The sequence below is a fragment of the Aquarana catesbeiana genome, linkage group LG01, assembly GCF_042186555.1.
Source record: "Aquarana catesbeiana isolate 2022-GZ linkage group LG01, ASM4218655v1, whole genome shotgun sequence".
Classification (NCBI taxonomy): domain Eukaryota; kingdom Metazoa; phylum Chordata; class Amphibia; order Anura; family Ranidae; genus Aquarana; species Aquarana catesbeiana.
In genome coordinates, this window is record NC_133324.1 from 797,422,218 (window position 1) to 797,448,839 (window position 26,622).

Sequence of the window (26,622 nt, forward strand, 5' to 3'; positions counted from 1 at the left end):
TGTCATCTCTGTCCCGCAGCTCCTCCTCTGACCCGCTGTTGACTCACTGACAGTCCCATTCACTTTAATGGGACGGCTGGTGATGCAGCAGTGACACAACAAGGTGAGGAACGTGGTGGCAGCAGGTGAGTGGATGCCGCCAACAGGCGCTGCCATGATGGATGACAGGTGCTCTTTAAATGTAAGGACTTATTCTTGCTGGTAGTTAGAATCTTTAACCGCTTGCCGACCAGCCGCCAAAGTTTTACTGCAGCAGGATGGCACGGCTGGGCGAAACAACGTTATGTTACGTCGCTTTCCTTTTTGGCCACTAGGGGCGCGATGACCGCCAGGCTCCTGCGATCGCTCGTGACAGAGCAAGAACTGGGATCTGTGTGTTTAAACGCACAGATCCCGGTTCTTTCAGGGGAGAGGAGACAGATTGTGTGTTCATACTATGTATGAACACCGATCTATCTCTCTCCTAGACAGTCCCTCCTAGAAAGTAAAAGATATGGGGGTTATTTACGAAAGGCAAATCCACTTTGCACTACAAGTGAGAAACTACAAGTGCAAAGTGCAATTGAAATTGCACTGAAAGTGCACTTGGAAGTGCAGTCGTTGTAGATCTGAGAGGAAGATCTGAAATGAGTGGAAGCTCTGCTGATTTTATCATCCAATCATGTGCAAGCTAAAATGCTGTTTTTTATTTTCCTTGCATGTCCCCCTCAGATCTACAGCGACTTTACTTTCAAGTGCACTTGTAGTGCAAAGTGGATTTGCCTTTAGTAAATAACCCCCTCTGTGTTTTTTTCAAAATTGACGCTCTTTTTATAGTGCAAATAAAAACTGCAGAGGCGATCATATACCACCAAAAGAAAGCTCCATTTGTGGGGAAAAAAAAGGACATCAATTTTGTTTGGGTACAGCGTCGCACGACCGCGCAATTGTCAGTTAAAGTGACTCAGTGCTGAATCGCAAAAAATGGCCTTGTCATTGAGCAGCCAAGTCTTCTGGGGCTGAAGCGGTTAATATTTGCAAACAAAATGAAGGTTTCCTATTGAGGCCTCATGTACACTGCTGCCAGTAAACGGACATTTAGGAGCAGTTGGGCATTTTTTTCAGCTGCCCCTGAACTCTCCTCTATGTTATCTTATCAGTACATAGGATCATTTATAGTCGTTTCTAGGCAGTTGAGTTTAGAAGCATTTTTTGGAACGCAAAAAATGTGTTCAGGATGGATGTTCAGAGGCAGAGGCCCCGCTAGCGGCCGGAAAGCGCTGCTGAAACGAGTGGTGCTTTAGCGCTAACAACAAGCACTTTCAGTGTGAATGCAGCCTTAAGGTAGAGCTGTGAAATGAGAGAAGAACCAAAAAAAAAGTTTAAGGGCTCTTTCACACGGGGCGGATCAGTGATGATCCGCCCCATGAACACCCGCTTGCTCAGCAGGGATCGCAGGAAAATGACAGGTCCGTCGCTGCACACTGTGCAGTGACGGACCTGTCAGAGCGCCGCTCTCCCCTATGGGGGATCGGATGATGACGGACCGTAGAGTCCGTCATCACCCAATCCGATCCGAAAATGGATGGAAAAGTAGGGTTTTCCTCCGTTACACTTTTCGGATCGGAGCGGGTCGGATGTCAGCGGACATGTCACCGCTGACATCCAACTCTCCATAGGGATACATGTATGTCCGTTTTTCATCCAAAAATGGAAGGATGAAAAAGGACATACGGATCGTCCGTGTGAAAGAGCCCTAACAGGCTCTGTGCACGAGAACATTTAGATAGAACTGAACATGAAAAAGCAAGGGTCACCTTGAAGACATTGATACATGTCAGAAACCAAGCAGAATAAAAATAGATGTGAGCTTTCCCTGTACTTACACTATTCCATTTCCACATCTGTCACACAGTGGGACTTTCTGCACAGCTGCACCTCCTACGTTGGGCTTTGTAACCGGAGCTCGAACGCTTCTTGTTACTGAAGAACGGTCTAAAACAAAAGTAAATATTGTGATTAGCAATGCTTTTTATTTCTGAATATTTCATACCTGGCAATGAAGACTTAGTTTACAATGTGTAGTATTTGTATTCCTGTTAAAAGGAATGCATCTATAACTTTCAAGGCCAATAAAAGTAGTGACCCTAATGGACAAAATAGACATACTAACCAGCATCATCATCAACCATGTCTTGCAGCACCCTGAAAGAGCCAGACTGCTTGGGCCTGCTTTCATGTTCTGTGTCATCATGAAGGAAGCGATATACATCTGACTGAGGCACAGAGGCAGGTACTGGATCACTGAACAATAAGAAAATGCAATTATCACTAACTGTATACACAGTGTGCTTATAAATGTATTAATGTGTGTATGATGCATTGCCATACAACGGGAGTTTTATACGAAAAAGGCAAATCCACTTTGCACTACAAGTGCAAACTACAAGTACAAAGTGCACTTGGAAGTGCAGTCGCTGTAAGTCTGAGTGGTAGATCTGAAATGAGGGGAAGCTCTGCTGATTTTATTATCCAATCATGTGCAAGCTAAAATGTTGTTTTTTTATTTTCCTTGCATGTCCCCCTCGAATCTACAGCGACTGCACTTCCAAGTGTACTTTCAGTGCAATTTCAAGAGCACTTTGCACTTGTAGTTTTCACTTGTAATGCAAAGTGGATTTGCCTTTACGAAATAACCCCCATTGTGTTACTGTGCAGGTGTGAATTGTCCCTTGCATATTTTTTTACATGCGTGTTGTATTTGATAATATTTCATACATGTCTTTGCTAGTCTTCTGTGCTTCTGATATTTAGGAAGTGCAGTCAGCATCTCTGCTGAAAAAACTGCTAAGATAAATTTAAATAAAGAATAAGCTATATATAAAGTATTCATTTGATTCATAAGGGTTGACTGCAAATATGCTGTTCACTTTGGGAATTCTTTGCAAAGTGAAAATTCCCCACAATCAATGTGCAAGAGAAACAAAAGCATATTATTTTTGCTTGCACATTATTGGATAATGGAAGTCAACAGAGCTTCACCTCATTCACTAAGCTATGCTTTTATTAAATCAACCCCATAGACTTGTGCTAAGCATATTAAATCACAATCACTGTGCAACACTATCTAGCAAAATACAAAGTAAATATACAGTATGTACTAGATAATAGGCAGTCACCATGTGCAAGTATAATTAAAATTGGAAAAAGAACTAAGATTTTTTTTTTTTTAAATAACACATTAGCATTTTTTACAGCGAAACACATTGTCATAGCTGAAATTTCTATTGTGCATTGATTATCTCAGTAAAGTGGCATCTCCATGGCCCTGCACATCACTGTAGTTTTTCCGTTGAGCTTCTATGGATCCCCAGATCCTGTGATTTTCTTGTATTTAAATTTTAACCCGCCCTCTGGCTAAATGGCTTGACCCTCCCCTTCCACCATCAATGATAGGGGTGGGCTAATAATGAAGTACAGGATGAGCGATGGGCCTGGTTCAGGCTGTTGACCTGCGAAGTGAAGAATTTTGGGGGATCCAGAGCACTCAACAGGAAACCTGCAGTGATGTTTACTCACCTAAAGGTACATGTATGTGCATACCAGTGCCATTTTGCAACCTTTTGGGAACTCTAATTCAATTTCAATTACATCAGCTCCTTTAGTATATCCAGGGACACCCGTTAACTTTGTAAACATAGCCTATTGACTTCATTTTTTTTCTATGTTCTTTAAAGCCTTGTACGCACCACTGTTTTTTTTGTTGAATGGGGTTGAACGAAAATAAAATTGACAGCTCCAGTCGGATACACTGTACTAACAATTCAACGTTAGTACAAGCAATCTCCCCAGCTGTTCTTTTGTGTTCTGACAGGGGGACCCCCCAGCCAGAACACTCCGGTCAGCACTCTGACATTAGCCGAGAGCGCTAATTGGGAGCTGGTTGGCTGCTAGTTTTCCAGCATGCTCATCTGACAGAAGCCGGACAATGAGATTGGAGGAGAAGCGGTTTGACCTTATGCTGCGCAGGGGGTTTTTCAATGTCAGGGCGGTAAGAATGTGGTGGTGTCAGCGGGGAGTATTGATATTTATTAAAGACTCTTGGATGTGCATCTTAAAGAACACAATATACAGGGATATGGGAAATGATTATCAACACTGACACGCGTACGCCTAAAGAGATTGAACTGGATGTACTATTGTCTTTATTCAACCTTACCTACTATGTAACAGCCGGCTTCTGTCAGACCGGCTGCCTTAGGGCTCTTTCACACGAGCGATCCGCCGATGGACTCCACTTTGCTCAGCGGGGGGGATTGATCCGCTGATTCCCGCTAAGCAGGTGAATGACAGGTCCGTCTCCGCTCACTATGCGGAGACGGACCTGTCAGAGCCCCGCTCTCCTCTATGGGGATATCGGATGAAAACGAAACGCCTGTCCTTTTTCATCTGATCCCATCCAATCCGATCCGCCAGATGGATGAAAAATAGGCTCACCATCCGTCTGTATTTCACAGACAGGATCGGATCGGATATCGGTGGATGTCAGTGGACATGTTACTGCTGACATCTGCCGCTTCATAGAGGTGAATGGAGTGTTCAATCAGGTCCGCCTAAAAAACTGAGGCGGACCTAATCGGAAAGCCTGTATGAAAGGGGCCTTACACACGGGCCGAACGTCGGCCAGTTTTTATTGAACTGGCCAATGTCGCCTGACATTCGGCCCGTGTGTACGTGGCTTTAGCCTTTCACTGCCAGTGCCGTTTTTTGCATCTTTTTCACACGTTTAACAAATCATTTCCGCTCTGAAGATTGCATAAATCCCCCAAAATATTATATATTTTCTGAAAGCGGTCATCCTAGAGAATAAAATGGTTGTAGCTCCACATTTTTATGTTACACAATATTAGTACAAAGGTCTGAGAAATGCAAACTTTCAGTAAAAAATACACTGGAGTTAAGTTTAGGGCACACAAATGCAATAAATTGCCAATTTTTAAACTAAAATAAAAAAGATGAGATGTTGTCAAATAAATAGATACCAAGATTTAAAATTTTACATGCCCGTGAAATGGCTACAAACTTCTGTACCCTAAATTTTAGAAGCCCCTACAGGTCATCAGTTTAGAGCTCATGTGTCAAACACAAGGTCATTTCATGTGGCTCTCGCACCCAGGGCTTTTTTTTCAATTTCTTTTATACAATTTTAAACTTTTTTTGTCATGAGTTTTGGTGACTGATTTTCTTTAATGAGAACCTCTAAAAGACCCCTGATGTCTCACCTGTCCTCCAATTAATTCAGAGTTCAGATTGCACTGATAGGAGAGCCGAAAGTGGTGTTTTTCACATACATACCTCGATCCAAGTTGAAGCAATTGCCATAGCTGGAGTTCCTTTTTAAAGTATACTGATCAGGTAAGTATAAATTAACATCTAGTTACTGTCATATTCTGCATTCACACAAAAGATGGCTCTTAGGTTGAAAGTTTTGTGTTCATCGAATGTATAATATTGCATTTTTGTGGGGGTACGGTTTTTCACCTCCAGTTTTTATTGAATTGAATTTATTAATTTAATTGAAATTAAATTATTTCTTATTTGTAGCATGCAGTTGTGTTTTTTGTTTTTTTTTTTAAAGAAAAAAATATGAATTCATACATTTGAAGCTCAACATATTATGTACCTTATTGGTTTATCTCCTAGAATGGTGGACACCTGCCCTTGTAGGCTCTCAATAATATTGTCATCAGAATAGAGTTGCATTGGTGTATTAAACTGGGCATGAACAATCTTGACACCAGGGAGCTCCATTTCCAAGGGAATGTTAGGTGCAATTCTAGAGGCAGCTTTGAGCTCACCAGGATCTATAGCGCCGACAGTGCTTGCTGTGGAAGGAGTGCTGCGTCCGCTGCCAGGATCAAAGCCTGAAGGGGTGCTGCATCCACTGTGACACAACACCAGTGAAAGAGAAGGGTGGGAATAGTGAAATAGAAAAGAGATGCGAGAGTATCAGAGGATTGGTCTACAAAATGCTCAGAGTGAATGCATGCAGTTAGAGGAAAATAATAGAGATTTATGTACTTAGTAGATCATGCAAAGATTAGATGAAGAGATCAAATGCCATGCAAGCAGGGTGTGGGTTGGGGGCAGTATTTTTATTTTAAAAGCTACATCTAATAAACCTGATTTATAAAAATTGGGTTACGTCACTTCATGACCAGGCCACTTTTTGAGATACGACACTGCGTTATTTTAACTAACATTTGCGTGGTCATGCAACACTGTACCCAAATAAAATTTATGTAATTTTTTCCCCCCACAAATAGATATTTCTTTTGGTGGAAAAATCGACAATTTTGAAAAAGAAAAAAAAAAAAAAAAAGGTTTTACTTTACTATAAAACACATCCAATAAAAAATTATAATTGCTTCATAAATTTAGGCTGATATGTATTCTGCTACATGTTTTTGGTAAAAAAAATCCCAATAAGCATTTATTGATTGGTTTAAGCGAACGTTACAATGTCTACAAATTATGGGATATATATTGGAATTTGTATTTATTTATTTTTTTAATACTAGTAATGGCAGCGATCAGCAACTTATAGCAGGACTGCGATATTGCGGCGGACAATTGGACACTGACACTTTTGACACTTTGTGGGAACCAGTGACACTAATACAGTGATCACTGCTAAAAATATGCACTGTCATTGTAGTAATGACACTGGCTGGGAAGGAGTTAAACATCTAGGGCGATCAAAGGGTTAACTGTGTGCCTGACCAGTGCTTGTGTTTACTATGTCAGCTGCTTTTACTAGGAGAAGAGATGGATTTTAGTCTCTGCTTTGCAGAAACACAAAATCCACCCTTCCCCCCAAAACTGAATTCTACCTTGTTTACATAGGCAGAGCTCCATTCTGAGTCTCTACCTGACAATCGCCGGGTGCCAGCGGACATCAAATGCCCAGTACCCACAGATCCGCTTTTGCTGTGGATAATCACAGCAGAAGCGGCCTGCCTGATCCGTCGCAGAGCTGCAGCCCTGTAGCAGTAAAACTGCTATAGGGCAGTCAGCAAGTGGTTAAAAGAAAGTGTCAGGACCTTCTAATAAGTTTAAAGGTATATTATATTGTATGTTCTAATACAGTTTAAAAGGTATATTATAACCCAACACATTTAAAAGCATAAGGCAGCTTAGATGTTGTATAAGGTTATTTCTTTAGGTATTGTGACAAATTATTGTGGTCAATGCAGGAATCACTGCATCGGTGATTTCAAGAGAGGAGAGTTCACTTTGAATGAGCAAATTATATGTCAGCTTCCAAAAAACACTTTTATCAGAGTTATCAGTGAATTTACCTAGCCTGTGGCTTCTTGTTTAAATTCTTAGACATAAAGTGACACTAAACTCTGGTTTAAAATAAAATATATTTAAAGGATAAGTTCACTTAAAAAAAAAATAAATGCACATTTTTTGCAGGTAAAATGTGATTTTTTTTTTGGGGGGGGGGGGCCTGTAATGCATGGCAGGTGCCATGCAGATCTCCTGCAGATCTGTCAGTGTATCTATATTCCCGTACAGGTAAGCAGATAAACTGACAGAAAGAATCAATGAACTACCACAGCGCTCCACAGCGCCATGGTAGTTCATTGAGAACTACAAGCCAACAGCCGCAAAGGATGTCGGGGTTTGTAGTTCCTTCATACACAGAGCCTCACATGGCCACACTGATTTCAAAAAGTGACAGCTAGTACAGGGAACTCCTCCCCATACTGCTGTCACAGGGAGGGGCTGCAGCATTGGGAACATATATGTTTCACCCTAAAAAGGGGTGGAACATGTAACATGTTCTCAAAGGTGAACTTATCCTTTAAGTAAATGTTCTTAACTCCAAAAAAAATGCTCCCAACCTCCTCCAAATCTCAAAATTCTATTTTTGCTGCAGTAATTCCTCTTCCTGTTAGAGGGTGGCCAAGTTTGGCTACACTCTTGAGATAGACTAGGGACTGTGTCCTATGGGACTGGAGTTTGCATAGAGGAGTGCATATGACCACAACTGGGGAAGGGGGAAAGGAATGGTTTGGGAGTACTTGGAGACATTACAAGGAGTAAAAGTAAAAAACAGTGAGAAACAATTTCATGAAAAATAGATTGCAGGGCCATTAGGTAGTGAATGTGTGTGGATTACTTTTTGGATAATAAAGGAGATTGTTTAGTTACCAAATACTCCTCCTTCAATTAACTATCAGATGGCTTGTGTTTGTAACTTTCTGATATTGGTAACTTTTTATGTACACATTTTATTTTGATTGCTGTTAACATGCACACAACACACAGAACTAAAATCATTTTAACCTGCTTCTGCCTGGGAGTATAAAAGGCTTAGGCCTGATATTATGCTTGTGTTCAAAGTAGGCCATATCCTGTAGGACAAAAAATGTTTGTTATAATTCAGCTAAGTAGAGGGAAAAAAATGTTAACATCAACCAGTTAAATGCAACGACAAACAGGAAAACTATTGAAAATCATTTGTAATAAAAATGTCAATGTATGGGTCTGTGCTTGTGTAAAGTATGCTTACACTATGTTTTCTCTTAGGCTCCATTCACATTAGCGTATCTCCGAAAGTCGCATGATTTCCAGTGCAACTTTGGAGTGGACTTTTGATCCGACTTTACATTCCCTGGACCAAAGTCACATCAAAAGTTGCACCAAAGTAGTGCAGGCACCTTTTTAAAGTCGCTTCGACTTTAAGTTGCACTAATTTGAACATGTGCCATTAAAAAGATTGGGTTATGACTTGTCATGTGACTTTGATGTTCGAAGTGTGAATGGAGCCTTAAAGAATGCTAAAGTTGAAAGATCTTTTTACGTTTTGGATAGAGTGTGAAACAGATGGAAATAAACAGCAGTAGCTCCTAGTAACCTTGGTAACGGGGACATTAAGGAGGCTGAGTACTGCTGGCGCTGGCAGTCAAGGTAAGGGTGTCTAGGCAAGAAAAGAAGCAGGTACTGTGAAGGGCAAAATCTGCCACGGCCGTTCAGGAAAATGAACCACCAGAAATACCACTATAATTCAGATAAAAACTGGGACATCCAAATTCATGACATTTAGTGCTCATTTTAACTCCGTTGGGGTTGATTCTATTTGATATCTCTGTCCCCTTTGAAGATATCTTTTCTTGTCCTAGTGACTGTTACCAAAACGGGATTTCTCCCATGATAAATTCAGTGAAAAAAAAAAAAAGACAGTTTTTCAATAAAGTGGGAAAATATTAAGATCTGTCAGAATTTTATTGGTGTCTATGTACCTACAGCATATTGAGGGGGGGCACAATTTGAGGCCCACCTGCTTGAGATTGTGGCCACCTCACCTCTTCCTTTTCCCCTGGGACCTGAGCCGCAGCAGAAGAGCTTACGTTCAGCACATGGAGTCCCTGGTCAGGCAGTTGTTGGAAAAGGCCAGCAGTGACAGGGGAGAAGTATGGCTTCGGCGCTGTTTCGCGCTAGCTGAGGAGAATGGAGGAGATCAGCAGGAGCAGAATAATGGAGTAAGCGTGGGTTGCCCATGGGCGCAGCAGAGGAGTTCAAGCCAGCGTGAGGAGGAGACAGCCCTGCATGAGAGGCCGCATCTCTGCATCCCACCGGAGCGTTACAGCCCAGTCACAAGGAAGTTGAAGAGGAATGCGAGCAGCAGAGCGGAGCGGCGGAAGATGGCACCAGCAAGGCAGGTCAGGGCCGTCACGCCAGCAAGAAGAGACGGTCCTTTTCTCCATCATCGGGGAATAGAGGAAGAAGGCAGGGCAAAGCCAGACAGCCCACGGGGTGGAAAGAAAGGGAGCAGCCGTCCTCTCCACGGGCCCCCAGAATACAGAAGGAATTTCAGCAAGAAGTAGGGTATGGAGATACCCAGCATGTCATGTCCTTGGCTGTGCATACCCCACAGGTCCCTGGACCAAGTCTGCTGCTGGAAGGGATGGCTCAGCAGGACGCGGGGCAGCTTCCAGCAGCTGGTGAGTTTGCACATTTTAATGCCTTGTCTAATTGAGTGGCTCTTTAGTATATAAATGTATCTCTTCTGTTTAAACTGTCCACTCTGTTCCTTCAGCTCATGCATCTTCTTCAGTCCCTGCTATTTCTCAGGGCTTTACCCCTTTTAACTCATTCTGTCAGCACAATTTAGACCCATTGGTAATAGTGGGATACAGAGCAATTTATCAGTCCTTGAACCTGCGAGTGCTGTGTGCTTGCTATAACTAGAGTTCCTGAAGTGTGCATGAAAGATGTTATGTCCTGTGAATTGTACCTCTTTGGTTATCATTTAAGCTCGTCAGTGAAAGAAAGGATATGGACAGGAGTAGATAAATACCCAAGTCCTTTCATAATTGGCTTCAGGCCTTTTTCATCTATTCTGGTGTGTGGCTTAATTTGATTTTGTCCGTGAAACAAGTCACACTGAATCAGAGTATGGTTTACCCTGTGAATACAGCCTATAGAAGAGGCTGTTGTTTTTTCTTTCTATGAAAGTCAATGCCGTTGGAATACATCCTGTAAATATAGGCAGGAAGGTGCCTTTTGTGCAGAAGCGGACCCAGTGGTTTTAAGAAGCATGAGAATGCAGGGTCCAATCAAGCGTAGAGGGATATTTATTTATTTTTTCTAAAAGCCTGCACTCCAAGAGACTGAAAAAACTGTGCCCATGTTTGGACAAGTACCCACACAGGGAGAAGGCGTGTTTTCTCATTGAAGGTTTTTTTTTTTTTCCACAGGTTTTCCTATTGACCCCCCCCCCCATTTAGGAGGAGGTACATTAGTGAGTAATTTGAAGTCGATTGAGTCTTTTCTCCAGGTGGTTGGGGACAAGGTGTGGTGAGAGATAGCTGAAGGGCGCATTGAAGGTCCTTTTAAGGTACCCGCCTTTTAGGAACTTTCGTGTTTCCCTGTGGGGGGAGGTGCCTAAGTGGGAACCCAAGGCCTTCCGTTTTATTCATTACCTGTTTTTTCCAAAAGAGAGTTTGTTAAATGATGATATTGCTGTGGCCTCTTGTATGCTCTGTATCTTACGCGTCGTTTGAGGATGCACTTGTCAAAATTAGGTCATTTGGGATTGGCGCTCTAATGGCTAAAGCTGATATAAAATCAGCTTTTTGCCTCTTGCCACTCTCCCCATCAGCCTTCAACTCCCTGGGTTTTCAGTTGAGGGCTGCTATTTCTTGGACAAGTGTCTCCCAGTAGGATGTTCCTTGTCATGTTCATACTTCAAAGCCTTCTCCACTTTCCTTCATTGGGGGATTTGCTTTCAGTCCGGGGTGGACAGTGTGTTACATTATTGGTATGAATTTTTATTTGTGGGATCACCTGGTTCTACTCTTTGTGCAGATTTGTTGCAGACATTTTGTGGAATTTCCCAGAATATTGGGGTTCCGTTGGCAGAGGAAAAGACGTGTCTGTCTACCTCGTCATTACACATGTCAAATAGAGTTGATTGAGGAAAAGCTTGCGAAATTAAAATTTTGGTTGTCCTGTTTCTTACAGAGGAAGAAAGTTCTTTTACAGGAGATGCAGTTACTTCTAGGAGTATTAGCTTTCGCATGCAGGATCATGTCATTGGGTTTGCAATTTTTCGCGTCGTCTGTATCTTTTCTATATCTGGCCTTAAGTCACGGTTTGCACATATTAGGCTGACTAATTCCCTCAAAGAAGATCTGTTGGTCTGGGCAAAGTTTCTGGATACTTATATTGGGCATTCCTTTTTTCAGACAGATTTGTTTTTCACTCCAGATTTTCGCCTATCTAACAATGCTGCTGGTTTCGATGGCTTTGCTGCAATTTTGAGAGACGCATTGGTGTTGTGCAACACGGCCGGATGCTTGGGTAAGCAAGAAAGCCACAAAGAATATAGTCCTGTGGGATTTGTTCCCGATTTTGGTAGCTGTGGAACTTTGGGAGTTTATTTTGCAAATTATGTTTCATATTCCCATCGCACACGTTCCTGGTATAAGCTCTAAAGGTTTGGGTGCTGCAGCAACAACCAGCTGGATACTGGTTTAAGTCACAACATAGATATTTGCCAGCACACCAAGGATCAGCATAAGGTGGCGTACAAACGTTTTGGAGTCACGCAGGACCCCTTCGTCAGGCATGTGCCTAACGAAGGGGTCCTGCGTGACTCCAAAACGTTGCACCTTTTTGTGTTGTGATCATGCAATAAACTAAACTGTTTGGATGCCACCTTGTGCTGGTCCTTGCTGTGCTGGCAAATATCTACGTTATTTTGCAAATAGACACATTTGGCTGAAAGTGAAATGCACTCCAGGAATATTGAATAATATAGCTGACTCATTGTCTCGGTTTCAGATGGACCGTTTTCGCCAGTTGCTTGCAGAGGCAGACGAGGAGGGTATCCCTTTGCCTGGAGCACCTGTGGCATATAATATGAAGTTGGCGTCGAAAGTTATTAAGGGCTCGGTCGCTCCTAAGACTTGAGCGAGTTATTCGGCCGCTTGGAGTAGCAGGATGGCATTTCCGAGCAATGAGGGTTTTTTAGTATATACAGGCTGTCAGAAAGGGGTATTTTGGCTTTCGTGACATCCCTCATGCAGCAAAGTTTTCAAACAGTCATGTAGTGAAGACGCTGACGGGCATCTCCTTTTTCTTTTGTTTAAAGGGGCTCCCTAATTGTATGTCTTCTTTTTCGGTTAAGCAGGCCATTAAAAGATATAAAGGGGTAAAAGGGGGGACTTTTGTGTCAGACAGCAGGAGACCTATTTCTCTGGAAATTCTTTGTGGTCTTAATGCAGCTATTTTTGCAGTTTGTTCCTCTGCATATCAAGCTTTTCTTTTGAGGTCCACGTTTATCTTGGCATTTTTTTGGGGCATTTCTTATCTCAGAGCTTGTGCCAGGATCAAAAAATGGCTGCTCAGGTATCCTATATGATCATGTGGCTGCCGAGCAATCAGCTGTTCACATTCTGTTATAGAATTCTAAAACGGATCCCTGTGGTAGTGGTTTGTGGGTTACTTTGAGGGCTCACGAAAATAAATCAGTGTGCCTGGTAATGGTGGTTAGACAGTTACTGGGAGTCAGGCCTACAGTGGTAGGGCATTTACTTTTACATATAGCACCTCTGACAAAGTACTAGTTTGAATTTATTTTTTATAATTGCTTCAGACACATGGGTCTAAGCGATTTTAAGTTCTCCTCCCATTCCTTTAGAATAGGCGCAGCTTCAGAGGCAGCCCGGAGGGGTTTGGAGAAATCAGCCATTTAACGAAAGGAGGAGGTGGAAGTCAAAATGTTTCAAATTGTATGTGAAACCTAATCTTTTTGTTTAATTTTTCAGACTGGCATCGCACTGTATGGATTCGGGGGGAATCATATATATACTGGGCCCGTAAAAGAGCAGCGTAACATAAATACTCATTGGAGTAGTCCTTGCATCCGGAATCCTTTATGTTATTTTGGAAAGGTGTGGGAGGCCTCCAGTGGTACCAGTTGTATTTTCATTTATCCAGGTTATTTCAGGTTTGGTCCCTGCCTTCTATATTAATCATTAATCTAAGTAATGATTGAGGTAATATTAGGACGATAGATTTTTTGTTCATGATTAAAACAGGATAACCACTATTTTACAATGACTTCCCCAGGTACGACTATTGTGTTCTCGGAAATCATTCCACGTGTTTCTTAGCTGTCCTCGCCTTAGAGGAGGGTTATGGAAAAGATGAGGAAGTGAATTAATAGGGCTATGGAAAAATAAATGCCCATTATTGGTTGTCATATAGATGCGCAGATCTGGAGGGTGGAATCCCGGGGCTTTACAGGCAAGATGGGGTGCACCTCTCAGATGTAGGTGTCGACATATTCAATCTTGCCCTGCAGTGCGAGATTGAAATGGCCACGGTTGTGGGGGTGGGCCGGGCTTGAGGCAAGTCTGGCTTGTGGCATAATTTGTATATGTTAGAATGTTGGTGACTTGGTGCTCGAGTTCTGATAACTCGGCAGATTAATAATTTTGTGTTCATTAAGTGATGATGACATTTATTATTATCAATATAAAGGAAAATTGTTATTTTTATATTAAACCAATAAATGTGCCGTGGCCAAATTTTGCCAAACTTGATTCTTTGTCTAATTATTTCTAGGGTCGTGCCTGGGGAGTGGTTTTGTTCAGGAGAGTGTGGCCTACAATCTCAGGGAAATTACCCTCGCTAACTATACCCGTAACATTGGACACTGCCAGAGGAATGAAGGGATGCCTTCCCAACAGAGAGCAACACAAATCAGACAGCCATTCTAATACTTCACCACTCTTTCCAAAAACTATAAAAAAAAATAAGAAGAAAAAAACGTTTTGTCAGGAGTCATTTTTATTATCAGATTGCATTAATCAATAATCATTGCATTAAAATCCATTGGTCAAATTGATTAGAGCCATACAATTTTGATTTTATTTAAAATGTGTAGAATTTTTTAAAATTTTGTAATAAAGATCTTTAGTATAATTTTGTTTTGATTGTCCTTCACTGGTACCGGTAAAGTCTGCTATATTTGTCCTATCTTTTAAAATTCTATAAAGGATGAGGTACCCCCATAGCCGATACAATTCCATATAGATTACATTAATCACATACTGTAGGCATACTCCTCTGCCATGTGCTTTTTTCAGTTTTGACAAAGAAAATAAAAAATGTGTGATGCAGTATTTTGTCAGTATCACTGTTTTATCTTAACTTTTTGTATACACTGGACTATATCAGCATTTGTTTGAAACGACACAGTATATTTTTTGGTGATACGAGTTATCTATAAAATTATACCGTCAAATTTCCATGCAAAAAAGGTGCTTGCTGACATGCATGTAAAATACTTACATTTCATTTACATTAGGAATAAGACCCCTCATCTGTCCATGGAATGCATCTTTGATGTTGCCAGATGAATATAGCCCAATTGGGGTATTATAGGAAGAACTCACTACCTGCTTTTTGTCACCAATATTTGCACCTGCTACAAATGGTTGTGCTCTTCGGTTATGAGCAGTGCCAATAGGTTTGAACTCCTGTATAGATTTGGATAAAACACACCACACTGTTCATGCAGATTAAACACACAAGCAAGCCACACACATTGTTCACACTGTACAGTGTCTACTTACAAATATCAAATGTAACCTTACGGTTTTAAAGAATATCTAAACCACAAAATTTTTTTTTTGTTTTTTTTATAAAGCATGGGTTTTTAAGTCCTTCGATTTAGTGGCTGCATTTAAAATAAAGAATGCAAAAATCTGCACTTAGGCTAAAAATAAAGATAACTAATGGAAAACTGCCTGCACAGTACTTTGATACCCAATACGACAATCAATATATAGAAATTGTGCCGTGCTAACCACACATTATCCAGAAAATAAACAGTTATACATAAATGAAAAGGTGCATACAGTGGTGAAATGTATTATTTGATCCCCTGCAGATTTTGTAAGTTTGCCCACATACAAAGAAATCCAGAAAAAACACATGATACACATGTTATACTGTAAATTGAGTTGCAGTTCATTGAGTAAGATAAGTATTTGATCCCCAAGCAAAACATACTTGGTGGAGAAACCCTTGTTGGCAAGCACAGAGGTAAGACATTTCTTGCAGCTGGTTACCAGGTTTGCACACATCTCAGGAGGGATTTTGATCCACTCTTCTTTACAGATCTTCTCTAAATCCTTAAGATTTCTTGGCTGTCACTTGGCAACTCGAAGTTTCAGCTCCCTCCATAAATTTTCTATACGGCTAAGGTCGGGAGACTGGCTGGGCTACTCCATGACCTTAATGTGCTTATTCTTGAGCCACTGCTTTGTTGCCTTGGCAGTATGTTTTGGGTCATTGTCATGCTGAAAAACCCATCAACGACCCATCGTCAGTGTTCTGGCTGAGACAAGAAGAGTCGAGTTAATGACAAAGAGCTCAATTTTGGTCTCATCTGACCACAGCACTTTCTCCCAATCCTTCTCTGAATCATTTAGATGTTCATTGGCAAACTTCAGACGGGCCTGGACATGTGCTTTCTTCAGGGGGACCTTGCGGGCACTGCAGGATTTCAATCCATGGCTGCGTATTGTGTTACCAACGGTTTGTTTGGTGACTGTGGTCCCAACTGCCTTGAGATCATTCACAAGCTCCTCCTGTGTATCTCTGGGCTGATCCCTCACTTTTCTCATGCTCATCCTTACCTCATGAGGCAAAATCTTGCATGGAGCTCCAGACAGAGGGCGGTTGGTTATTTTGTATTTCTTCCATTTGCGAATAATCGCTCCAACAGTTGTCTCCCTCCCACCCAGCTTCTTGCTGATGGTCTTGTAGCCCATTCCAGCCTTGTGCAGGTCTACAATCTTGTTCCTGACGTCCTTTGACAGCTCTTTTGTCTTGCCCATAATGGTGAGGTTTGAATAGAAGAAAGATTCTGTGTCTTTTATATACATAACGAGTTGTTGTTAGGAGCACCGTCTTAAATGACAGGATTAATCTGAGTACTACATGAGCACATACTGTAGCCAGTCTGCGGGAGTCAGAATTGTTGGTTGGTAGAGGAACAAATACTTATTTTACTCACTGAACTGCAACTCAATTTATAATATTTGTATCATGTGTTTTTTTCTGGAATTTCGGTTGATATTCTGTCTCTATCATTTAAAATACACATTATAACAATTATAGACCTTCATTTCTTTGTAAGTGGGCAAACTTACAAAATCTGCAGGGTATCAAATTATTATTTTCCCCACTGTATGTCAGTGAATAATTGACCCTAAACTGGATAGGTGACAATGCACTGCAAAAGTGATGAGAAGCGGAGGTAGTGTTTTGTAGTCCTGATAACAGTACAGTAAATGCTTGCTGTTAGGCCCCGTTCACACTGAGGTGGGGGTGGCGTTGGCGGTAAAGAGACGCTTTTTTACCCCCTGCTAGCAGCTGAGAAAGGGTTAAAAACCACCGCAAAGCGCCTCTGCTGAGGCGCTTTGCCGACGGTAATGGCTGCGCTGTCCCATTGATTTCAATGGGCAGGAGCGGTGAAGGAGCGGTGTATACTCTGCTCCTTCACCGCTCCGAAGATGCTGCTAGCAGGACTTTTTTTCCCTTCCTGCTAGCGCACCGCTCCAGTGTGAAAGCCCTCGGGGCTTTCACACTGGAGAGACAGCAGCGGCTGTTTCGGGCCGGTTTGCAGGTGCTATTATTAGCGCAATAGCGCCTGCAAACCGCCCCAGTGTGAAAGGGCCCTTAGGAAGTGTGTTACTGGAAAAATGATGTGAGAATAAATGGGAGAAAAAAAATGAAAAAAAGAAAACTAATGTAGCCAACAAACCTAAGGACTGATAAGCGTCAATATATACTATTTTTTTTAGTTTAGATATGCTTAAAGTAGTACATAAAATGTTTTGCACTCTTCTCCCTTAACCTATGTTATGCTGCAAAGATGTAAGCATGCATGTTTGCATTTCCATGCTTAAAAAAAAAAAAAAAATTTACAATGCCTGGATTGTTTCCATTTAATGCCCATTTCTACCTTTAGAAGCATTGCTGTTTTGAGTAAATTCAGAGCTTAGTAGCGCTGCGTCGGTTAGAATGCGATTGTGCAAAAATGGTGTTTGAGTATATGGTGATACTCAAGGTAAAGCTAGGTCTAAAATTTGGAGATGAACTATGCCAATTTAGGCCAAGATGGAAGCAGAAGGTCACAACTACAGACTACTAAAGGAGGGGGTAGCTGTTATTACTGCATTGCATGGTAAGACCCCTTTCACACTGGGGCGCTTTGCAGGCGCTACAGTGCTAAAAATATTGCCTGCAAAGCGCCCTGAAAGAGCCGCTCCAGTGTCTCCAAAGTGGTGCTCTAGCAGGACGCTAAAAAAAGTCCTGCTAGGAGCATCTTTGGAGCGGTGAAGGAGCGGTGTGTATACCGCTCCTGCCCATTGAAATCAATGGGCAGTGCGGCTATACCACCAGCAAAGTGCTGCTGCAGCAGCGCTTTGCGGGTGGTTTTAACCCTTTCTCGGCTGCTAGCGGGGGGTAAAAGCGCCCCGCTAGCGGCCGAATAGCGCCGCGAAATTGATGGTAAAGCGCCGCTAAAAATAGCGGCGCTTTACCGCATACGCACCCACCGCCCAAGTGTGAAAGGGGCTTAACAGTTTCAGGCAGCATACAAGAATGGGCATCAAACACTTTGGGTTTGATTTACTGGGTTTTTTTTATGTAGAATGTGTCTCATTCCAATATTCAATCAATTTTATGGGGATTAAAAAAAAAAAAAAATTTTTTTCTCAGAGCCGGATTGTATAAAGGTGACAAGGGTAAGTTTAATATTTTCTCTTTTAGTAAAATCTTTGGTAAAATCACATAATTCTGGAAGTATTATAATCTAAAATGTTTTTCTGAATTGAAAAAAAATAATAATACAAAAAAGTATTTCTTGGCATAGTCTGTCCATTAAAAGCACTGGACTATTTCATTAGAAAAAGGTGGCCCTATTCAAGATACACAATTAAAAATGGATTGCAAAACACATACATCAGTTGATAGATTTACCTGTGGTTCAGCTTCAAGGTTAATTTTATAAGGATCTTCACACATTTGTGGGGACCACATTCTAGTTTCCGCTCTAGAAGCAAAAAAAAAAAAAAAATTGTATTACAACATTGCATTGTAGAGTTATGAAAATAAATCCCTTATACGGGGAAGTTAATTTAATAGAGGCAAATATATTGTACACTGCAATTGCAGTTGCTCTAGATCCGAGGGGAAGCTCTGCTGATTTCTATCTTTCAGTCATGTGCAAGCCAAAATGTTTGTTTTTTAAAATTTTCCTTGCATGGTTAGAAGCTGAACCGTGGGAACCTTGTGTGGAGAGTGAACAAGCTTTGCTTTTAACTACTGGTGATTGCTGTGTTTTTAGGTTTGTTTTCCAGTGCAGCGCTGGACAAATAAATAAAATTGTTATCAAAATAAATGAATAAGGTGCTAGTGAAATAGTGATAGAAAATCAACACTTCATACAATTAAATATTCTTGAAATACCAAACTGGTTCAAAAAACAGTGAAAGTCCACAGAAAAAGTCCAAAGATGCTTGCATATATGAAGAACGTGTTAAAAAATCCCAAAACGATGCTCCAACTTAGTAGTGCTGCCCGTCAACCAAGTGAAAGAAAGATGGAGGCTTACCAGAAAGCCTGTGACTGCCCTTACTCAGGGGGGTCAATACAGGCTTAGTAGGTCACCACGGAAGTCACGATAGGATACTAGCTGATGGTCCTCAAATCTCCTTCCTCCTTCCCAGATATATCATTAATGACAGCAGGGAACGCTCAAGAGAGCGTAGTGACAGGATACCTTGGAACAGCAGGCACTCCAGCAGGGGTAAACCATATCAAAGAGAAAAGGGAACTCCCATAGGGTAGAATGCCAAATTCGTTTATTTAAAAAGTAGCAGATAGGTACTGCATAAATAGCACAAATATAGAGTAAAAAAATCCAGCAAGAATCTGAACCTTTTTTAACACCCTCTGTCACTTTTTAAACAGCCTTTTTTTACCTTTTCTTTCCTTCAGCCTACTAATTAAGGGGAGTGGTTAATTGGTCACAGGTGTTTGAGGACTATATAAAACTTTCTGTAGAACTAATTTTGAGCCTGCTCATCTTTGAGCTTGCTGGTACTTAGACCAAGGGGAACTGGACTAAGTGGGGAGTTAAAAACCAGAGTGGAACTGGACTAAGTGGTGAGTTAAAAACCAGAGTTTATAACAGGGTTCAAAGTACCGGTGTAGTGTGAGTACCTGAGTGTTGTCTGAGTAGTGTGTGGATCGTTAGTACCTGTGTATTGTGTATACTTGTGTATTGTGAGTGCACGTTGTCTGCGAGTGCACGTTGTCTGCCAGTGCACGTGGGTCTGCAAGTACCTGTGTATTGTCTTGTTGAGTAGTAGTGTCAGGAAGCTAGTTGTTAGGTAATTTGGACAGGGTATAATCCTAATCCTCATTAAATTGGTAGATACGATGCCCAGCGGGTGTGGAGATGCGACTCGGTGTACATCTTGCGGCATGTATGTATTCCTTGATTATCTGATCAAGGGCGAATACTGATGTGCAAAATGTAAGCACATTGTTTCCCTGGAAGCCCAGGTTCTGAATCTAGGGAAGTAACTGTCAGCACTGAGAAGACCCTCCATACTAAAGGAGAGCAGGGAACGTACCCGGCAGGGGCCAGCACCGAGGTGGGTGGAAACAAAGAGGTGCAGGCACCAGAAAAGAGTAGCTGGGTGACAGTCAGGAAGGATAGAGGGGAAAGTGCCAGGGAGGCCGATCCTGAGCTGGAGCATCCCAATAAGTACGCTCCATTGAGTGACAGTAATGAAACCAGTCAGGGACCAGCACTGTTGGAGCTGAGGGACTCTCCCTGCAAGCTGCAAGGGGAAGAACTCCTCCAGTGAGAGTAGGGGGGGGGGAAGCAAAGGGAAAGGATTAGACAGTTTCTGGTGGTAGGGGACTCAGTTCTTAGAAGGACAGAGAGGGCAATCTGTGACAAAGACCTGAAGCGCCAAACTGTATGCTGTCTACCGGGTGCTCGGGTTTGGCACATCACGGACAGATTACTGGGAGGGGCTGGGGAAGACCCGGCTGTCATGGTGCATGTTGGCACCAATGACAAAGTCAGAGGCAGATGGAGTGTCCTAAAGAATGATTTTAGGGACTTGGGAGCTAAATTGAGGAAAAAGACCTCCAAGGTAGTATTCTCAGGAATACTACCAGTACATCAAGCAACACCAGAAAGGCAGAGGGAGATTAGGGAATTAAGGTGGCTGTGGAGCTGGTGTAGTAAGGAGGGGCTTGGGTTCCTGGAGAAGTGGGCTGACTTCTCAGGTCGGTCACCAGTACTATAGAAGGGACGGACTGCACCTAAATGAGGAGGCTGCAGATGTGCTGGGAGTTAAGATGGCCAAAAAGTTAGAGGGGTTTTTAAACGAGGCGACGTGGTGGAGGGTCCAGAGGTAGAGATAGTCAGCACGGAACATAGTCCACAGGGTAGTTTTGGGGGCATTAGTGGTAGGTTGACTAAAGCACATAAACCCAAGGTAAGTATAGTAACAAGTCCTAGTTGCAATCTCAGAACACCCAATAAGACTATAGTATGCGACCGGTCTAAACTACGTGGCATGTTCACCAATACCAGGATCCTGGTGAACAAGATGGGTGAACTAGAGATACTGTTGTACAAGGAGGATTTGGATTTTGTGGGAATTTCAGAGGGGTATGCCTGTATATGAAGAATAATGTACAAGTGAATGTGAGAGATGAGATCACTAAGGGAGCTAGGGAGGAGGTGGATTCCTTATGGATAGAGCTCCAAAGGGATAAAGCTAAGGGTAAAATAATACTGGGAGTATGCTATAGGCCCCCAAACTTGAAGGAGGAGGGGGAGGCGAACCTCTTATCACAATTTGGATTAGCAGCAAGGATGGGAAGTGTTATAATGGGGGATTTTAATTATCCAGACATAGATTGGGTGGATAGAACCACGCATTTGTCTAAGGCTCGCCAGTTCCTAAATGTCTTGCAGGACAATTTCATGGGTCAGATGGTAGATGCACCAACTAGAAATAAAGCGTTACTAGATCTACTGATTACCAACAATACAAACCTGATCACGGATGTGGAAATACGGGGCAATTTAGGAAACAGCGATCACAGGTCAATTGGCTTCAGTATAAATCACACAAATAGGAAACATAAGGGAAATACAAAGACACTGAATTTCAAAAGAGTCAACTTCCCTAAACGACAAACTTTGCTAGAAGATATAAATTGGGATAAAATCTTAGGAACAAAGAACACGGAAGAGAGATGGGTTCGCTTTAAGAGTATATTAAATAAGGGCATTAGCCAGTGCATCCCATTGAGTAATAAATTTAAAAGAGCAAACAAAAGTCCTGGATGGCTTAACTCCAATGTAAAAATGCATATAAAAGCAAAAGAGAAGGCCATCAAAAAATACAAGGTTGAAGGATCATCACCATTCAAACTTTATAAAGAATGCAACGAGAAACGTAAGGGTGCAATTAGGGCGGCTAAGATAGAACATGAAAGACACATAGTGGAGGAAAGCAAAAAAAATCCCAAGAAATTCTTTAAGTATGTAAACAGTAAAAAAGGGAGGACAGACCATATTGGCCCCATAAAGAATGAGGAAGGACATCTGGTTACAAAGGATGGGGAAATGGCGAAGGTATTGAATTTATTCTTCTCCTCAGTCTTCACGAGGGAATCAGGGGGCTTCAGTAACCAAAACTGCAGTGTTTATCCTTGTGACACATCACAGGAAGCACCCTCATGGCTAACAGGGGACAGAATTAGAATTAGACTTGGGAAACTTAACATTAATAAATCACCGGGACCGGATGGCTTGCACCCGAGGGTACATAAGGAACTCAGTCAAGTAATTGCCAGACCATTGTTCCTAATTTTTACTGACAGTCTACTGACTGGAATGGTACAAGCAGATTGGAGAAAAGCCAATGTAAAAAGGGCCCAAAATACATCCCTGGGAATTACAGACCAGTTAGCCTAACATCAATAGTAAGCTCTTGGAGGGGATGATAAGGGATTATATACAACATTTTAGTAATGAAAACTGTATCATTAGCAGTAATCAGCATGGATTCATGAAGAATTGTTCTTGCCAAACCAATCTATTAACCTTCTAAGAGGAGTTGAGTTGCCATCTAGATAAAGGAAGGCCTGTAGATGTGGTGTATCTGGATTTTGCAAAAGCATTTGACACCGTTCCCCATAAACGTTTACTGTACAAAAGAAGGTCCATTGGCATGGACCATAGGGTGAGTTCATGGATAGAAAACTGGCTACAAGGGCAAGTTCAAAGGGTGGTGATAAATGGGAAATACTCGGAATGGTCAGGGGTGGGTAGTGGGGTCCCACAAGGTTCTGTGCTGGGACCAATCCTTTTTAATTTGTTCATAAACAACCTGGAGGATGGGGTAAACAGTTCAATCTCTGTATTTGCGGACAATACTAAACTATGCAGAGCAATAACTTCTCCGCAGGATGTGGAAACCTTGCAAGAAGATCTGAACAAATTAATGGGGTGGGCAACTACATGGCAAATGAAGTTTAATGTACAAAAATTTAAAATAATGCATTTTGGTGGCAAAAATATGAATGCAATCTATACACTGGGGGAAGAACCTCTGGGGGAATCTAGGATAGAAAAGGACCTGGGAGTTCTAGTAGATGATAGGCTCAGCAATGGCATGCAATGCCAAGTTGCTGCTAACAAAGCAAACAGAATATTGGCATGCATTAAAAAAGGGATTGACTCCAGGGATAAAGCAATAATTCTCCCACTCTACAAGACTCTGGTCCGGCCGCACCTGGAGCATGCTGTCCAGTTCTGGGCACCAGTCCTCAGGAAAGATGTACTGGAAATTGAGCGAGTACAAAGAAGGGCAACAAAGCTAATAAAGGGTCTGGTGGACATTAGTTATGAAGAAGGGTTGCAAGCACTGAACTTATTCTCTCTGGAGAAGAAATGCTTAAGGGGATATGATTTCAATTTACAAATACCATACTGGTGACCCCACAACAGGGATAAAACTTTTTTGCGGAAGGGAGTTTAACAAGACACGTGGCCACTCATTGAAATTAGAAGAAAAGAGATTTAACCTTAAACTACGCAGAGGGTTCTTTACTGTAAGAGCGGCAAGGATGTGGAATTCCCTTCCACAGGCGGTGGTCTCAGCGGGGGGGCATCGATAGTTTCAAAAAACTATTAGATAAGCACCTGAACGACCGCAACATACAGGGATATACAATGTAATACTGACATATAATCACACACATAGGTTGGACTTGATGGACTTGTGTCTTTTTTCAACCTCACCTACTATGTAACTGTGTGATTGGGTATTCTTTGCAAAGTGAAGCTTAACTTCATTTATTAATCCCTGAAGCAACTGCACTTGCAGTGCACAGTATATTTGCCTTTAGTAAATCAACCTCTATGAATAGTTTTTTTAGCAGCCTGTTATGTCTCACAAATGTATCATGCTTTTTATATCGATGATGATTTAACCTTCACAGGTATCGTGCTGCACTCATTCTGTGGTAGTTTAGAATATCTTTGCAAGCTGTATGTACATCTTTAAGGACCAAAAATTCATGTTAAAATAAAAACAAAAACAGAGCGCACAGGATAGTGCAGGTAAGACCACTTTGAAATAAAAAAAAATAATAAATCATAAAAATAATGTGATCAGTGCACACCAAAAGAAAGAGTTCATTCAGAGTAATACCATGTCCTGCCCACGGATGCAAATGCAGTTCAATGAGGAATCTGCAGTAGGAGAGGAAGCAATTAGGATGGTTAATCTGAGGTGTGTACTGAAGAAGCCATAAGGAGAGCATCTGCAGTATAGTCTCAGGATGGATCGAAACAGATTGAGTCAGTACGTCAGGTGAAACCGTACCTCCATTCAACTAACTTTGTTTACATCCGGCTCTGCAGTTGTTACAGCTCAACTAGCCCACTCAGTCCTTCTGCTTTGGTTTAAAGCGTCCCCCTACCCGGGCTTTGGACATTGCACAGCACTTCCAGTCGCTCATATTAGCTCACTCCTTCCACTTTGGTGAAGGTACATGGACCCTGAAACATGTAAATTTAGTGGAGATACTGTATTACCTCATATAAAAATTGAGTCCCCTGTTTGGCTCCATCTTGGAACATTTCTGTAATTGATCTCCTTTTGGTTTCTCCAGCAACCGCCTCAGATTATCCATCTAGATTGCTTTCTCTCCTGCCAACATCTCAGTGAGAGTACATTCACATCTGTTGGTGGGACGTGGTATTCCTCTGGATGAGCTGTTTCTGGCAGCATGCACTGATCATGTTACTTTTATGTGCATTTTTTTTTTTTTTATTATTACTAAAGTGGTCTTCCCTGCACTACCCAGTGCACTCTGTTTTTGTCAGTGATAATTTTGAGAAGAGGTTGATTTTCTATAATTAGAAAAATTACCACAATGGGTTGTATGTCTGCTCCTCGAAACCTAAATCATTGCTGATCTTTGGAAACTAAATCTGGAGCTCTCCTGTAAAGTAAACTTTACCATGTGATGAGTGCTGGAGACTCTAGCTGCACTGTCTAAAAGGACATGAGTAATGGATAATTATTACCTGTCAATCTTCAGACAGAGTTGGTCTGTTGCAGCTTTAATTCTGTCTTGGGCCTCTGCATGTGTCATGTTCTCTGTACTGTATCCATCAATTGCAAGTATGACATCTCCAGGACATAAATTAGCAAGAGAAGATTTACTTCCTGGTGTGGTCTGAAAAAACAACAAAAGTTTTTCATAATGTCGTATGAACTGTCACAGCATTATCACAGAACCTATTTTTTTCCTAAAATAATGTTTTATTAAAACCATTGACATGTTCTTGCCAATGAACATTTAGATATTTGCTTATCCTGTCTTGATTGTGGCTACCTGAGTACTGCTCAGAAATCAGGTTTCCTGAATGAAGTACTATTTTGCTGTGAGATTATCAGGAACTGCTAAAATTGCTCAATGATTTGCAGACAAAAAAATTACTTAAAGTGATTGTGAAGTCTGAAGGTATTTTACCCTCAGGACCATTTTTAAGGTAGGGCAAAAGGGGCAGCTTCCCTGGGCCCTGTCATTGTTGTGGAGCCCAAAGCAGCTGCCTCATACTTGCCAACTATTCCAGTTTAAATTCCCTTATCCCTTGAAGTTTTAGTCCCATGCTGTGTCCTGATATCTCAGTGTAAAGTTCTGTTGCTGCTGCCCAGCTCTGCCCTATTGCCATGTACAGATGACTCACCTGCAGACCCTGTGTTTACATGTAAATAACCTGCATTGATATATAAATCGCGGCGGCATTAATATGTAAATAGTCGTGGACTGCGGCATTGATATGTAACTAGAGGCAGCATATGTATATCATGTCCCCAAAGTCATATCTACCATCACTTCTGCTGAATGCTGAATCACTGGGGAGGTAAAGGAGCATGCTTGAAAGTCCTGCCTACAATTATAGTCATTAAGCCTAACATCAGCCTGTTTTGCAAAGGTAAGCAAATTGGAGGTGGAACCCTTCTTCAAAAGAACATGGTGCCACAGCACCCTGAACTTTGGTGCATGTAAATACGCACATCTCAGCTGATGCATGAGAGTGTAATTAACAATTAATGGCACTTCTGTGTATCTGCTAAAGGGCAGCATGTTTCTGTGGTGTCAGGAAAGCGATCTTGCATGTATAACCGACACACACAAATGTGAACGCAGGCTAAATGTCTCAGTTACATTGGTGGTCAGTGTAAATCTTCTCATTACATTGGGGCTTGGTGTACAATCCTTTCATTCACACTAGTGGCCAGTGTGAAGGTCCACCTTACATTGGTGGTCAGTGTAAATCCCTCTTTAGATTGGTGGTTACTGTGAATGCTCCTATCACATTAATGGTCAGTGTAAATCCCCATTACAATGGTGGCCAGTGTAGAAACTCCTCTTTATATTGGTAATCGTTAAAAAAATCCAAACTTGCATTTGTGGTCAGTTTCAAAA

At 41.7% G+C, this 26,622-nt stretch overlaps 1 protein-coding gene across 3 annotated transcripts in view; it reads right to left on the minus strand.

Moving 5' to 3' along the window:
• PDLIM3 (PDZ and LIM domain 3) overlaps positions 1–26,622 on the minus strand; it is a 68,508-nt gene that overhangs the window by 9,242 nt on the left and 32,644 nt on the right. The window contains exons 2-7 of one of the 3 annotated variants that reach the window (XM_073607415.1): positions 25,214–25,365; positions 18,559–18,631; positions 8,338–8,405; positions 5,663–5,923; positions 2,153–2,283; positions 1,866–1,974 (exon numbers count right to left, since the gene is read on the minus strand). In XM_073607415.1, coding sequence (XP_073463516.1) covers positions 1,866–1,974; positions 2,153–2,283; positions 5,663–5,923; positions 8,338–8,405; positions 18,559–18,631; positions 25,214–25,365 — 794 coding nt within the window. Of the gene's footprint in view, positions 1–1,865; positions 1,975–2,152; positions 2,284–5,662; positions 5,924–8,337; positions 8,406–14,856; positions 15,045–18,558; positions 18,632–25,213; positions 25,366–26,622 lie in introns of all 3 variants that reach the window. The other 2 variants (XM_073607420.1, XM_073607421.1) reach the window with 2 other exon arrangements.